The 14,698-nt window shown below is 62.4% G+C and overlaps 2 protein-coding genes across 7 annotated transcripts in view; one reads left to right on the top strand and one right to left on the bottom strand.

Annotated features, from left to right (window-relative positions):
• Positions 1–5,376, top strand: part of JPH3 (junctophilin 3) — a 73,882-nt gene extending 68,506 nt beyond the window's left edge. The window contains exons 3-5 of the mRNA XM_081513348.1: positions 1,914–2,038; positions 3,032–3,930; positions 5,296–5,376. Of these exons, the coding sequence (XP_081369474.1) occupies positions 1,914–2,038; positions 3,032–3,930; positions 5,296–5,376 (1,105 nt within the window). The remainder of the gene's footprint in view (positions 1–1,913; positions 2,039–3,031; positions 3,931–5,295) is intronic.
• Positions 5,377–12,153: 6,777 nt separating this feature from the next.
• The window catches only part of KLHDC4 (kelch domain containing 4), a 37,288-nt gene continuing 34,743 nt past the window's right edge, over positions 12,154–14,698 (bottom strand). For 4 of the 6 annotated variants that reach the window (XM_081513353.1, XM_081513349.1, XM_081513352.1 and 1 more), the window contains 3 exons: positions 13,875–14,277; positions 13,267–13,383; positions 12,154–12,698 (listed from right to left, as the gene is read on the bottom strand). In XM_081513353.1, the coding sequence (XP_081369479.1) occupies positions 12,529–12,698; positions 13,267–13,383; positions 13,875–14,277 (690 nt within the window). In that variant the 3' untranslated portion in view covers positions 12,154–12,528. Of the gene's footprint in view, positions 12,699–12,839; positions 13,384–13,874; positions 14,278–14,698 lie in introns of all 6 variants that reach the window. The other 2 variants (XR_014060315.1, XM_081513350.1) reach the window with 2 other exon arrangements.

The following is a 14,698-nucleotide window of genomic DNA, read 5'->3' as shown; positions in this document are numbered from 1 at the left end:
AACCCTGCTGGTTCTCAAAGTGCACACGGGCTTCGGCCAGCCTCCCCCCATCAGGGCGGGCAGGACAGCCTCTGAGGGCCGCAGACTCACCCTGTGCCTTCAGGGGTGCAGGTAGGGGACGCCACGCAGGAGCCTGTGGGCTGCAGCCACGACTTATCAACTGATGACAACCGATGAGCTCCATGTTCGTAATTGGTGCCGCATTACTGGCTCTGCCGCCCCCGAGTTTCCTGCCCCTCATCTGTTGTGATGACAAGCACAGGTTCCCGAGGGATCATCCACAGGGTGCTTCTTCTCCGCTTCCACTCCGAGGGGCCCGGGCAGCAGCCACACTGAGGGACGCTATCTTTCCCCACTGCTCAGAAACCATGTGAAGGGAAGAATTTTCCCAACACTGCACTTTTACTCCTAGGTTAATTCCGTCTTGGTGGCCCGCTCCCAGGTGAGGCGGCCAGCTGCCGGGCAGGGGGAGCCTGGAGGCGGCTGCTCTGGGTCCTGCACTCCTGCTCACGTGATGACGTGCATGCCCTCTGTGTACGTCACACCCTGTTTTCTTCTTGTAAACTCATCCTGGTTAGCACAGGGGCATTCTGAAAAAACAGAACCCTGTGGCTTACAAGGAGTGAGGGGTGTCCAGGTGGAGCCTGTGGAACGGGTCCCATGGGCGCTAACGGGTGGGCCGCCAGGCTACTCAGAGAGCTCCAGGGAGGGGAGGAGTTCCCTGGGGAAGCAGGCTGTGATCGTCTCGGGAGACTGGCAGTTGGGAAGCAGGCCCCTGGAGCCAGGACAGGAGGCAGGAAGAAGTGGAACCCAGAGGCAGGTGAGACCCTCCGTCTGGGTGACCCAGTCCTGCCCCCAGCGTGTCTCATGCAGACTCAGCTGGGGAGGGACAGGCCCGAGCATTGGGCCGGAGGCTGTCCCGATGCAAGTTTCTGGGCCATACGTCAAGCTCATTTGGAGTCGTGGCCACTGTGTCCACCCTGGGGTGTGGGGTCCCCACGCTGGGCCTGTGCCCCCACATGAGGGCAGTGCCATCACCAACTCCGAGTGACCTCGGAGAACCATCACCCTGAGTGCTAAGGGGAGTCAGGCCTCGCCTTCTCTCAGCTCCTGGAGACCATGGCTCCCACCCACCTGGGGAGATTTTCTCAAACCCCCTGGGTGTGTCTCCTCCATGTCCACAGGTTTGGCGGCACCAGCCTTCGGAGGCACTGTGGTGGCCGGGACAGAGTCTAGGGGGGAAGAAATGTTGGGCTGGGGGCCAGGGGCCAGCAAACCCATCCTGGCCTGTATCCTGGGAACAGGAGCTGCGCAGCTCTTGGCTCAGCTGGGTTGAGCAAGGCCCCTTCACACGGGGTGGGGCAGAGGCTAAGCAGTCGCCTGGGGCAGGTCAGAGCTGGTGTGCAGGCAGGCCGCACTCCTTGGGCCCTGGCACCCTCTCTGTGCCAGGCTGGCGGGTCCCGCCCCTTCCTGCTCCAGGCCGGCCACCTGGAGCACGGCCCACTCTGCGCGCTGGTGGGAGCGTCATCAGTTCAGTTCAGTCACTCAGTCATATCCGGCTCTTTGCAACCCCATGGACTGCAGCATGCCAGGCTTCCCTGTCCATCAGGGAATAGCCACCCCCAGAACCCTCGTCTCTGCTCAGGGCCACACTGAGCACCGGCCTACCCCTGGAGGCTGAGACAAGTCAGCCATGGATCTGGTCTGTGGCCAGGACCCGAGGAGGAGGGACACTCCTCAGGCAAGACTGGGCTCGTCCCAGGCCAGGTCCGCTCTAGAGTGTGGCCTGCCCTGTGCCCGCAGTGGCTGGAGGGCACCCAGGCCCTGGTGGGGCTGTGTAGGTGAGCGAGGTGTCGGGCGCCCTGTTCTGGCCCGTTCCGGGCCCTCACCACCCTCCCATCTCCCCTGCCCAGGACTTCCCACTCCCGGGCCAAGGCGGAGGCGGCCCTCACAGCGGCCCAGAAGGCCCAGGAGGAGGCGCGCATCGCCCGGATCACTGCCAAAGAGTTCTCCCCTTCCTTCCAGCACCGGGAAAACGGTGAGTCCGCGCTGCCAGGGTCCCCGGGAGCCTCCTACGGGCTGTGACCCGGACCCCCCGCCAGCCCACTGCATCCCTCCTGCCTGCCTCTCCCCCAAGACTCCAGTGTGCTCCGCGCTCCCCCAGGGCTGTTCTAAAACTCTGTCCCTGCTCTGCCCAACCAGGTGGCTGCCCGCCACGCAGAAACTATGGCCCCTGCAGCCCCTGGCCTGCTCTTCAGTCCACGTTTAAACATCAGCAGCCACACGTGACCAAGCTGGTAGCTGAGCTGGTCAGTGAAGCTCTGAGACACTCAGGGAGCGCCCACCTGTCCTCTTGGGATGGGGCGGGGGATGGAAGAGAAGCCCCTTGAGTCAACCAGACCTGAGACCCTCCTCCCTCCTCGGGAGCAGGGGGGTGACTGGTCCGAGGGTCTGTCGAGGCCGAGGTCCTGGCAGCCCACCCCCCACCCTCCTCACGCTGCTCAGGATCACTCCTCTAGATGCACGTTTCCCAGAGCGACTGGAAGGCTCTTGAGGTTCTGGGGTAGGATCCATTCTGGGACCACCCTCTGGACCTCTGCTCTCAGCCCTGCCTTTGGGGCGGCCTGAAGAACCCCAGGACCCAGGATGGGGGCAGAGGCATTGGGACTGTCACATAAGCTCCATGTCCTGCCTTGAGGAAGGTCACCCAGCATGAGACTTCCTGTCCTCAGCAGGAACTCATGGGGGTGCAACCTGGGGATGCACTCTCAGGCCTCGGGTCACCCCTGCAGCTGGGGGCCACCCCATCGTCCTGATCCAGTCACCCTCAAAAGTGCCCACAGATGGGGATGGGGGTCTCCTCGGGGCTTTGAGAACACTGTCCTCCCACTTCCTCTGCCCCCCACCCACTGGCAGGCAGTGAGTGCCGCCTGGCCCAATCCTGGTCCCCTCCGTCCTCAGGCGAGACTGGGCCTGAGCACAGAACGCCCAAGTAACCTGCCCGCCCGCACCTGTCTCCTCCCCACCACAGGGCTAGAGTACCAGCGGCCGAAGCATCAGCTTTCAAGCGACGACATCGAGGTGACCTCCACGGGGACGCCTCCGCAGCAGGAGAGCCCCGAGCTGTACCGCAAGGGCACCACCCCCTCGGACCTGACCCCCGACGACAGCCCCCTGCAGAGCTTCCCCACCAGCCCCACGGCCACCCCGCCCCCAGCCCCCGCCGCGAGGAACAAGGTGGCCCACTTCTCCCGGCAGGTCTCGGTGGACGAGGAGCGGGGCGGGGACATCCAGATGCTGCTGGAGGGCCGGGGAGGGGACTACGCCCGCAACAGCTGGGCTGAGGAGAAGGCCGGGGGCTCCCGCGGCGTTCGCAGCGGCGCCCTCCGCAGCGGCCAGCCCGCGGATGACTTCCGCACCCGGGGCGCGGGCCACAAGCAGTCCGGCAACCCCAAGCCCCGGGAGCGGCGGACGGAGTCCCCCACCACGTTCTCCTGGACTTCCCACCACCGGGCCGGCAATCCCGGCCCTGGGGGCCCCAAGCTGCTGGAGCTGGACGAGGAGAAGCTGAGCAACTATGAGATGGAGATGAAGCCCCTGCTAAGGATGGACTCGTACGCACAGGACGTACACCCCCAGAAAAGACGCTACAGCAAGGGGGGCGCCGGCCGGGGCCCCGGGGAGGACCACCGCGCCGAGGACCGGGCCTTCGGGGCCCAGAGACTGCGGTCCAAGTCCCAGAACAAGGAGCACGCCAGGCCGGCCCCCTGCGTGGAGCCCGCAGTGCAGAGGCTGGAGAGCCTGCGGCTGGGGGACCGGGCAGAGCCGCGGCTGCTGCGCTGGGACTTGACCTTCTCCCCGCCCCAGAGGTCCTCGCCCGTGGCGCTGGAGTCCGACGAGGAGAACGGGGACGAGCTCAAGGCCAGCACGGTGAGTGGGCACCAGCCGTCAGGGGCGGGGGCGGGGGCGGGGGTGGGGGTGGGCGGCGAGAGCCCGACCCTGCCTATCCAGCTCTCAGGACTATCCCCCGCAGGAAGCCCACCTACGGGGGTTCCCGAACTGCCTCTGACAGGTCCATGTGAGGGTTACGTGTGTCTGCTCCCACGGGGGTGGGATGGACGCAGTGCCTCAGGCCCGTGGGATCAGATACTTGGGGCGGGGCTGTGACCCAGGTTCCTCGGGCCCCGTGGGGGGTGGGGCGCCTCCTGCTCAGCTGTGAGGTCCACCTCGTCTTGTGCACCCCCCACCCCCCGCCCCCGCAGAGGGCAGGCCCGGGCCAGACTGAGCGCTGGGGCTCTTGCACCCCGGAGGGACGCCCCCCAGGACCCTTGCTCCCCCCACCCCCGGCTCCCACCTTGAAGCAGACACTCCCTGCTCCCTCGACCGCATGGCGGCGGGCAGGACCCATGAAACTTCTCCAACCACGGCCCAGCGGCTGACAGACGCCCCGTGTGACCGGCCGTCAGGGCCCATCGCAGCGTGCTCAGCCCCCAGCGGCCACTGTGAGCCTGTGTCTGGGTGGAGGGCTGGTCCTGAGACACACTCGCCCTCTGTGAACCAAGGTGGTCCTCGCAGACCGAGCGCCCAGCTCTCTTCCAGAAACACGCATGGTGTGTGTGCACGGTGCACGCAGTTAGTTTAGGAAGCTGAGCAGTGGGCAGGGTGGGAGATGCAGGAAGGGCTCTATATTTAGCCCCCTGAACCTTGCTCCTGCTTTAAAACCTCTTAAAGCGCGTCTTGGGTGCTTTAAGAAAAGCTACTTACGGGGGAGCGCCACCACTGCCGAGCCCTTCCATGGAAGGGCTTCCCACAGAGGCCCAGGGTGGCCGGGGCAGCCGCTCCGCTCGTCCAGCCCCAGGGCCTGCAGAGGCTTGAGGATGGAGGGTCCAGGGAGGGAAGGACTGAGGTCTGCGTGCCCAGGTGGGCTTCGTGCCCCAGAATTGCACAGGGGGCTCCCGGCAGCTGCATACTGGGAGCTCATGGAGAGGACTGGGAGGGCTCTGCCCTCCCTGGGTTGGGGCCACGCTTGGGTGGAAGGGCCGCTTCTGAAACCTGGTTGTGCAGAGCTGGAGGCAGCAACACCGCAGGCCAGGGAGCGGCTGTGTTCAGAGACCCAGGGCGAGAGAGGTGCAGGCCTGAAGGGCTTCAGAGTCCAAATTTGGATGCTCATGGGAGCCTCTGACCGGTTCCTCAGCAATCCATGTCTGTCCCCTGCCCAGCCCCCTTGGAACCCCTAGTTTGGCTCAGGAGGAGGGGAGCGGCTGCAGGCTCACCTCACCTTTTCTCCTGTTCCAGGGCTCCGCGCCGATCCTGGTTGCCATGGTGATCTTGCTAAACATCGGAGTCGCCATTTTGTTTATTAACTTTTTCATCTGAGGAGATTGTCATGTTCGCAAAAAACAGTTGGGGTACAAATGGGGGACGTTTCAAAGCGAAACAACAAAAGGGAAGGCTCGTCGCTCGGACACCCAACGACAACTTCCGAGTCTTTTCACAGAACCACACGATTGGGTATTACTCACAGTTTGCCTTTTTTTCTGGGTAATGTTTTTTGGATTTTAGCCACAGTTCCTTGCTTGTATAACACTATGCTGTGTGGCATGGCAGAAGGAGGCCAGCACGCCGACCCTCCAGCTTGACGTGGAAAGAAAAGGGATCCCGGCAAGTCCGCGGCAAAAAAGAAAAAAAATCGTCATCGTCATCACACTCCATCTGGGACGTGAAGGGGGCAGCCTGGGCAGAGGATCGGGTGGTCCAGCTGTGGGGGGCGGGGCGGGGGCCAGCGGCTGGGAGTCCGGTAAACCTGCGTTCCTGTTCTGGACAAGTGGGTGACACGCGTGCGCATCCCCCTGGGCCTTGTTCTGTCTCAAACCTCTGCTGCACACCCCAGGGGGGGCAGACACCTGCCCTCTCTCCTGCCTGTGAAGCCATTACACCCCGGCCCCTGGCACTGCCCCACGGCCCTCCTCGCGAGGCCGCCTCCCCACACCGAGTCTTACAGCAAAGTCCTTATTTTTCTCACTGTCTCTCCCTCCCCTGCCGACCCAGGCCCCCAGGGCTGCTGTGCAGTGGGCATCCAGGGGACTGGCACTGGGGCAGGGGAGGTGGAGCACTGTGGTTGAGGGTGGGGGGAGACCTCACGGGGACAGCTTGCCATCAGGCCCGGGCCCCAGCACGTGGCGTTCGTGCACTGCAAGTGCGAGATGCCTGTCCAGGCTCCTGCCGAGGTCCACAGCCCGGTCGGCCCCCACGCCACGTGGTCCTCTCTGGCTGTCTCTGAGCCCACACGGTCTCCACATTCTCGTCCTGTGCCTGCCTCCACTGCCCCGGTAGACACGGGTTTTCCTCCTAGATGCCTCACGCGCACTCGGGGGCTAGTCGGGTCCCAGGACAGGAATGTGGTTACAACCCAGGGGGGCTTAACAGCTCCTGAGCAGTCATGACATATCCACCTCCAGAATATGCAACATACTTGTTTCAGCCCCACAAGACCAGGTTCTGGTGTGTCTGCCACCAGTGCTGTCCACCGTCCAAACTCAACACCAAGGTCCCAGACCGTCTGGGTGCCCGCTCGGCCGGCCGCGTGCGTGGATGCGTGTGTGGCGCCCGCGCTCAGCCTGGGAAGGCCCGGGGCTCAGCGCCCGTGGGCTCTGCTTGCTCTGCTTCTGTTCAGCTGTCTCTCTGCTACGTTTTGAGCAGATTTCTTTACTACACTGCACTGGATTGCTATATTTTTAACCAGAAATAAACTAAAGATTAGAGCATGTTCCAGTTAAATTCAGTTCTATTTTTTTTTTTTCTGTTACAGACTCACCCCCTGTTCCTTTTCCCAGTTGGGTTGAGTTTGGGGGTCTTCTTCGGGGGAGTGGGGGACACAGGAGAGGGAGGGAGGATCTGCAGAAGATACATTTCTGATGCTGTTACTTTCTAAAGGGATGTTCCATGTTTTTGTACATCTTTGGTTCTTTTTTTTTTTTTTTTTTTACTACCGCGTGGTTGCCGCAGCCCTGGAGAGAACCAAATAAACATGCCTGCTCCTCGCAGCTCCGTGCGTCGTCCATGCTGGGTGTGTCTCCTGTGATTCCGTCTGCAACACTTGGTAAAGGTCAGAGACCTCTGGTACATTCCGGGCACTGCAGGACACAGATGGTACCCGCACAGGCATGTATTCACGTGCAAACACCCTGAGCCATGTGCAGAAGAGCAGCAGCACAAACGCCCATCATTCGAGGCAGGGGTCTCACCGGGCAGGCTGGCGTCCCATCCCGTGTCCAGCTGCCAGCAGCACCCCTGAAAAGCAGAGCAGTGTCTGCCCGGACTGCTGCCATTTCCCTGCACCCGGGGAATCCTAGGTGGGTCCCGTGAGACCATCACACCCTGGGGCTGACGGGCTCCACAAGCTAGTTTTTAACCAGTTTCCAGACAGTGGAAACTCAGTTTCCTCAGTTTCCAGGCCAGCCGTCCTACCTGTCGGCACCCCAGGTTTCCCAACAAGCGCATCCATGGGCTCCCTCCAGGCCAGGCCGGCTGACCCGCTGCTGCCGGGGGCGTCCCTGGTGGACACGCAGGACAGGGAAGAACAGGCGCGGTGGCGGCCCCAGTGGCATGGAGCGCTGGCAGGCTTTAATTAACCCCAGAGCAGCCTCGTGAGAGGCATCTTGTCCCCTGACAGCTGCTTCTGAGCTCGAGATGTGAAAACCAGGGCAGAGAAACCGAGAGACCTGGGCTTTTCGGCTGGGCCATGGAGAGCGGGGCTGGGCCGCCCCCAGGCTGGGAGCTGCACCTGGACCCAAACAACCGACGGGGAAGATGGGGTCCGTGCAGAAGAGCTCAGCGTGGCTGCAGGAACGCAACCGTGGGCCCGCTTCCCTGTTAAACGTCCTCCATGGGGGCTCTGTGGGAACATAAGGGCGCTCTCCACTTTCCCACCTTCACAAAGCCCACGACTCCCCTGGGAAGTGTGCAGAGCGCAGGGTGGGCGCCCAGACTTCTGCGCGGCCTGGTGAACGTCCCCCAGCGTGCCAACCTGCTCATCAAACGGCTCCCATTTGTTTCTAGAGCCCCACTTTGGACAGTAAGTCATATGGCCACCCCGCTTAAAAACCCAAGAGGACGTTCCTAAGAGCCCCAGGGAGAGGTCCAGGTAATAAGCCTGGGACATGACAGACTTGTTGAAGCAGACAAATGTTGGGGAGAGTGAAAAGAGCTGTTTCTGTCTTTCACCCTCTCTTAGTTTGGGTTTTCCTGACCCAGCAGCAGGTCCAGCCCTGTGGGTGTCCCCTGGCCCCCTGGGCGGAGGCCATCTCTGGGTTAAGCTCAGCTCACCCTACAGGGCTCGCCTCCAGCTTCCTGGTTTTGTCTTGGAAACTTGACGTAACGGTGCCTTCCACACATCACGACCCCTCTGCCCACGGCCACACATGGTCAACTCAGGACACCCAGCTCGTACTGTCCTGGTGTCATGAGTCTCTTGAGGGACGCAGTTTTCTACCAGGTGGTTCGGTAAGAGGAGGAGCCCAGGTGAGGGCAGAGTGACAGGCAGCCAGGCTCAGGCTGGTCAGTCTTGCTCTGCCCAGAGCTGCCCATGCCAGGAACCCGGCAGGAAGAAAGACCAAGAAACCACAGGCCCCAGTTACCGACCATGCCTCTGACTCAGCCTGGAAGGAAGCGAGCGCAGCTGCCTTTGTCTTTAAAACCAGAGACAAAGCTGTACTTGTACCGCGTGTCCACAAGCCTGGGAACGCAACCTCTGGTACACAGACTGTGCCCCAGCAGTGGGGGTGTGAGGGCGTGGGCACAGACACACTGGAGCGCTGGCCACCCAAGGGAGCAGCAGGACAGAGACAGCCAGGCCAGGCAGAAGGGTCCAGAACAGGACACCATGAGGGCAATGGAAGCAGGGCACTGCACTGAGCCTGTCCCCTGAAGGGTAGCCCTGTTCTGTCCAGGGGAGACCTGCCTCCATCCAGGGGAGACCCGCCTCCATCCAGGGGCATCACCTCCCCATTCAAGGGAGAACTGCCTCCATCCAGGGGAGACCCCACTTGTCCAAGGTAGCCCACACTCCTTCCAGGGGAATCCTCTCACCTTCCAAAGGAGTGCCCACCTCAACCAGGAGAGCCCCAGCTCGATCCAGGGGAATGCCTTCTCCTTCCATGGGAAGACCCTCTCCTCCAGGAGAATGCTCACCTTCCAGGAGAATCCCCTCTGCTTCCAGGGGAAGCCCCTCTCCTTCCAGGGAAAGCCCCTCAGCTTCCAGGAGAATCCTCTCTCATTCCAGGGGAAGCCCCTCTCCTTCCAGGGGAAGCCCCTCACCGTTCCAGGAGAATCCCCTCTGCTTCCAGGGGAAGCCCCTCTCCTTCCAGGGAAAGCCCCTCACCTTCCAGGAAAATACCCTCTGCATCCAGGGGAAGACACTCACCTTCGAGGAGAATTCCCTCACCTTCCAGGGGAAGCCCCTCTCTTCCAGGGGAAGCCCCTCAACTTCCAGGGGAACCCCCTCCAGGGGAAGCCCCTCTCCTTCCAGGGGAAGCCCATCACCTTCCAGGAGAATCCCCTCTCCTTCCAGGGGAAGCCCCTCTCCTTCCAGGTGAAGCCCCTCTCCTTCCAGGGGAAGCACCTCACCTTCCAGGAGAATCCCCTCTCCTTCCAGGGGAAGCCCCTCACCTTCCAGAGAATGCTCTCTCCTTCCAGGGGAATCCCCTCTGCTTCCAGGGGAAGCCCCTCTCCTTCCAGGGGAAGCCCCTCACCTTTCGGGAGAATCCCCTCACGTTCCAGGGGAAGTCCCTCTCCTTCCAAGGAAAGCCCATCACCTTCCAGAGAATCCTCTCTCCTTCCAAGGGAAGTCCCTCACCTTCCAGGAGAATCCCCTGACCTTCCAGGGGAAGCCCCTCTCCTTCAAGGGGAAGCCCCTCACCTTCCAGAGAATCCACTTTCCTTCTAGGGAAATCCCCTCACCTTCCAGGGGAAGCCCCTCACCTTTCCAGGAGAATCCCCTCTGCTTCCAGGGGAAGCCCCTCTCCTTCCAGGGAAAGCCCCTCACCTTCCAGGAAAATACCCTCTGCATCCAGGGGAAGACACTCACCTTCGAGGAGAATTCCCTCACCTTCCAGGGGAAGCCCCTCTCTTCCAGGGGAAGCCCCTCAACTTCCAGGGGAACCCCCTCCAGGGGAAGCCCCTCTCCTTCCAGGGGAAGCCCATCACCTTCCAGGAGAATCCCCTCTCCTTCCAGGGGAAGCCCCTCTCCTTCCAGGTGAAGCCCCTCTCCTTCCAGGGGAAGCACCTCACCTTCCAGGAGAATCCCCTCTCCTTCCAGGGGAAGCCCCTCACCTTCCAGAGAATGCTCTCTGCTTCCAGGGGAAGCCCCTCTCCTTCCAGGGGAAGCCCTTCACCTTTCGGGAGAATCCCCTCACGTTCCAGGGGAAGTCCCTCTCCTTCCAAGGAAAGCCCATCACCTTCCAGAGAATCCTCTCTCCTTCCAAGGGAAGTCCCTCACCTTCCAGGAGAATCCCCTGACCTTCCAGGGGAAGCCCCTCACCTTCCAGAGAATCCACTTTCCTTCTAGGGAAATCCCCTCACCTTCCAGGGGAAGCCCCTAACCTTTCCAGGAGAATCCTCTCTCCTTTCAGGGAGAGCCCCTCTCCTTCCAGGGGAAGCCCCTAACCTTTCCAGGAGAACCCCCTCTCCTTTCAGGGCGAGCCACTCTCCTTCCAGGGGAAGCCCCTCACCTTCCAGGGGAACCCCCTCTCCTTCCAGGGGAAGGTCCTCACCTTTCCAGGAGAATAGCCTCTGCTTCCAAGGGAAGCCCCTCTTCTTCCAGGGGAAGCCCCTCACCTTTCGGGAGAATCCCCTCAACTTCCAGGGGAAGCCCCTCACCTTGCAGGGGAAGCCCCTCACCTTCCAGGAGAATCCCCTCAACTTCCAGGGGAAGCCCCTCACCTTGCAGGGGAAGCCCCTCTCCTTGAAGCCCCTCACCTTCCAGGAGAATCCCCTCAACTTCCAGGGGAAGCCCCTCTCCTTGAAGCCCCTCACCTTCCAGGAGAATCCCCTCAGCTACCAGGGGAAGCCCCTCACCTTCCAGGAGAATCCCCTCAGCTACCAGGGGAAGCCCCTCACCTTTCCAGGTGAATCCCCTCTCCTTCCAGGGGAAGCCCCTCACCTTTCCAGGTGAATCCCCTCTCCTTCCAGGGGAAGCCCCTCACCTTTCCAGGTGAATCCCCTCTCCTTCCAGGGGAAGCCCATCACCTTCCAGGAGAATCCCCTCTCCTTCCAGGGGAAGCCCCTCACCTTCCAGAGAATGCTCTCTCCTTCCAGGGGAAGCCCCTCACCTTTCCAGGAGAATCCCCTCTCCTTCCAGGGGAATCCCCTCACCTTCCAGAGAATCCCCTCTCCTTCCAGGGGAAGCCCCTCACTTTTCCAGGAGAATCCCCTCACCTTCCAGGGGAAGCCCCGCACCTTCCAGGCGAATCCCCTCTCCTTCCAGGGGAAGCCCCTCACTTTTCCAGGGGAAGCCCCTCACCTTTCCAGGAGAATCCCCTCTCCTTCCAGGGGAAGCCCCTCACTTTTCCAGGGGAAGCCCCTCACCTTCCAGGAGAATCCCCTCTCCTTCCAGGGGAAGCCCCCCTCCTCCCAGGGGAAGCCTCTGTCCTTCCAGGGAATGCCCCTCTCCTCCAGAAGCCCTTCTCCCACGGGAAGCCCCTCTCCTCCAGGGGAATCCCGTCTTCTTCCAGGAGAGCCCATCTTCTCCCAGGGGAAGCCCCTTCTCTCCAGAGGAGCCCCCACTCCATCCAGGGAGCCCCCACTCCATCCAGGGGAGTCCCCTCCATCAAGGGAGCCCCCACTCCATCCAGGGGAGCCCCCTCTCCATCTAGGGGAGCCCCCCACTCCATCCAGGGGAGCCCCTACTCCATCCAGGGAGCCCCCACTCCATCCAGGGGCCCCACTCCATCCAAGGAGCCCCCACTCCATCTAGGGGAGCCCCCACTCCATCCAGGGAGCCCCTACTCCATCCAGGGGAGCCAGTGAGATAAAGGGGTGGGACCCATCCAAAGGTGGGGAGGTGAGGCGGGCTCCCCAGCCAGTCAGCACAACACAGAGCAGGCAGGAGGCCCACGTAGGGCCCGGTCACCCTTTGACAGCAGATACACCAGGAGATCCCAGGCTAGGCCCGATGGCAGAGTGAGCAGACCAGCCCACCAACAGGCACTTTATTTTCCAAAGAACGGAGAAAACTGTACAGCAAGCGGTGGGAGGCTACCGGTACTTTTTAGACACGGATGAGATGGCTGACCACGCAGTCAGGCACAGCTGGACTCCTGCTCGTGCAGAGGGGAAGCCCGTGAGCCCCACGCTCCACCAGGCGCTGCACCGTGGGTGTGGCTCACCCTCGCCCTCAGTCTGGCCCCAACCTGCCAGAGGCCCAGCCAGAAATACAGCACAGAAGAGAGGCAGCAGCCTCGGACCAGGTCAGTTTATTTTAAGCCACAGGGAACCGAGCCTCCCTCAGTCCATCTTCTGGCCGGGGCGCACTCAGGCCGAGCTGTCGTAGAAGGCCTGGGCCAGGGCCTGGGCAGCCCTCAGCACCCTCCTCTCCGGGGCGCCGGGCCCGACGTTGTCCCGCGCACACCTCAGCCAGTGCTGCTCCGTCCTGGGCAGGTAGTCTGTGAACAGCTCGCCAGGTGCCACCGAGGGGTGCTCCTCTTTGGTGGGGAAGGAGAGAGAAACGTGTTCAGTGAGGAAGGGGCCCACGTCCAGCAGAGCGAGCGTGTGAGCACCCCACTTCCATGGAGGACTGCACAAGAAAAGAGCACAGGCCCCGCTCACAGCAAGTGCTCACACACCTTCCACACACAGTGAGAAACACGCACGCCAGCTGCCAGCCTCAGGGGCATGTCTACACAGCAAAGTGAAAGAAAGTGTTAGTCGCTCAGTTGTGTCCGACTCTGTGCAACCCCATGGACTGTAGCCCACCAGGCTCCTCTGTCCATGGGAGTCTCCAGGCAAGAACACTGGGGTGGGTAGCCATTTCCTTCTCCACGGAATCTTCCTGACCCAGCGATCAGACCTGGATCTCCTGCATTGCAGGCAGATTCTTTACCATCTAAGCCACACAGCAAAGCAAGCTTGAACAAAAACTTAGTAAACTTTAAAATCCTGTTACCAAAAAAAAAGCAGGGGAGCTGTGAGTTCGGGGGAGCTGGCCCCGCCCCTGGCCCCCGCTCCCCCCTCCCACTCCTACCAGTGTGCCCCTCACCCCCCGGCACTCACCCTCCCCCTCCTCGCCGCTGTCCTCTTCCTCCTCCTCCTCCTCCCCTCCGCCCTCGGCACCCTCGGCCTCCTCGCTGTCCTCGTCCGAGTCGGTCTCCTCTAGCCACTCCTGAGATTCTTTAAGCAAAGGGGAGAACCAGTGTCAGCGCGGCTGCCCCAGGAACGCCACCCTCTGCCTAAACACCGGGACACAAGCCTGGGGCCCACCCAGCACGTCTGGCTGGGCCAGACAAGGCCAACACCTGGCAAGGCCAGCACCTCATCCCTGCATCTCACGGCTGGGCTGGGTGGAGAGGCTGTGCTCCGAGACAAGAGGGGTCTCACACAGCCACTCAGAACCTCTCCCCAGACGTGTGGATCTGAAGGTATTTTAGCCTCAGCCCAGGACTGAGCAGTGACCAAGTCCACGCAGCCTGCCTGTGGTGTGACAAGGCGGTGGGGACGAGGGTCCACTCTGGGCACACAGGGCCGCTTGGGGAGAACAGGCGTCCAGTCCAGGCTGCCTGGGGTGGGTCCGGGGCTCACGAGTGGTGTTGGCGTGAGCCCACGCCCTCCCTGGGCCTGCACGCACTCTCTGTGGGCGTGGGGAGGACAGCGCTCCCCCTCACCTGGGTCCATCTCTACCAAGACCGTCCACTCCTCCATCTTATGGAGGTCCAGGCAGTACAGGTCGCTGAGGGTCACCTGGCGGTCGCCGGCCTCAAACATGCCACCGTAGAGGTAGAGGCGCCCATGCTTCACGGCCAGCATGGCGTTGGAGCGGGGGCTGGGCTCCACTGGGGCAACACCTGCCTCCTCGGGGCTGTCGTCGTCATCCGAGTCCAGCTGTCCCGCAGCTCCCGGGGCAGCAAGCACCTGTTTGATGGTGACCATGGTCCCGTCCTCTGAGACCACCTCCCTGACAACCTCCAGGGGCTCCTGGGCACTGGGCCCCTTCACTTCCTGCTTGTCGGCGCCCCCGGGCTCCGCCTTTCTGCCCCGCCTGCGCCTCCTCTTCTCTGCCTTGGGCCCCTGCGGACAGACAGCAGGCAGCACGATGCGGCGAGCGCCCATGCGTCAGGGGACCCCCGTCCACCCGCCAGGCTCGCCCTAGGCCACACCCCTGCCAGGGTGACCTCTCGGAGCAACGAGCCACAGACACAGCGCTCACTCTCTCTGACCTCCGTCAGAGGTGCCAGGGCACTTCATCCGGAGCCAGTCTTCTCCACGGTGGAACGCCCCCCTTTTTGGCCCTAGGGCCCTGTTTCTGAGGCCCCCGACCTGACACAGCCCCAGGGAGCTGAGCTCTTGGACAGCAGCCCCTGAGCCGCACTCCCAGCCTGTGCTTGCAGCAAGGGCAGAGGCAACCCGGTCTCCGCCTTCAGTGACAGAGAAGACGGCGATGACGGCTCCACAGACCCCCACAGACACGGGGACAGGGGAGGCGCTGTGA

The sequence above is a fragment of the Giraffa tippelskirchi genome, chromosome 7, assembly GCF_054371585.1.
Source record: "Giraffa tippelskirchi isolate mGirTip1 chromosome 7, T2T-mGirTip1v1.2.pri, whole genome shotgun sequence".
In the NCBI taxonomy this organism is placed as follows: Eukaryota; Metazoa; Chordata; class Mammalia; order Artiodactyla; family Giraffidae; genus Giraffa; species Giraffa tippelskirchi.
Note: the sequence above shows the minus strand (reverse complement) of the source record. Positions and strands in the feature narration are given on the sequence as shown.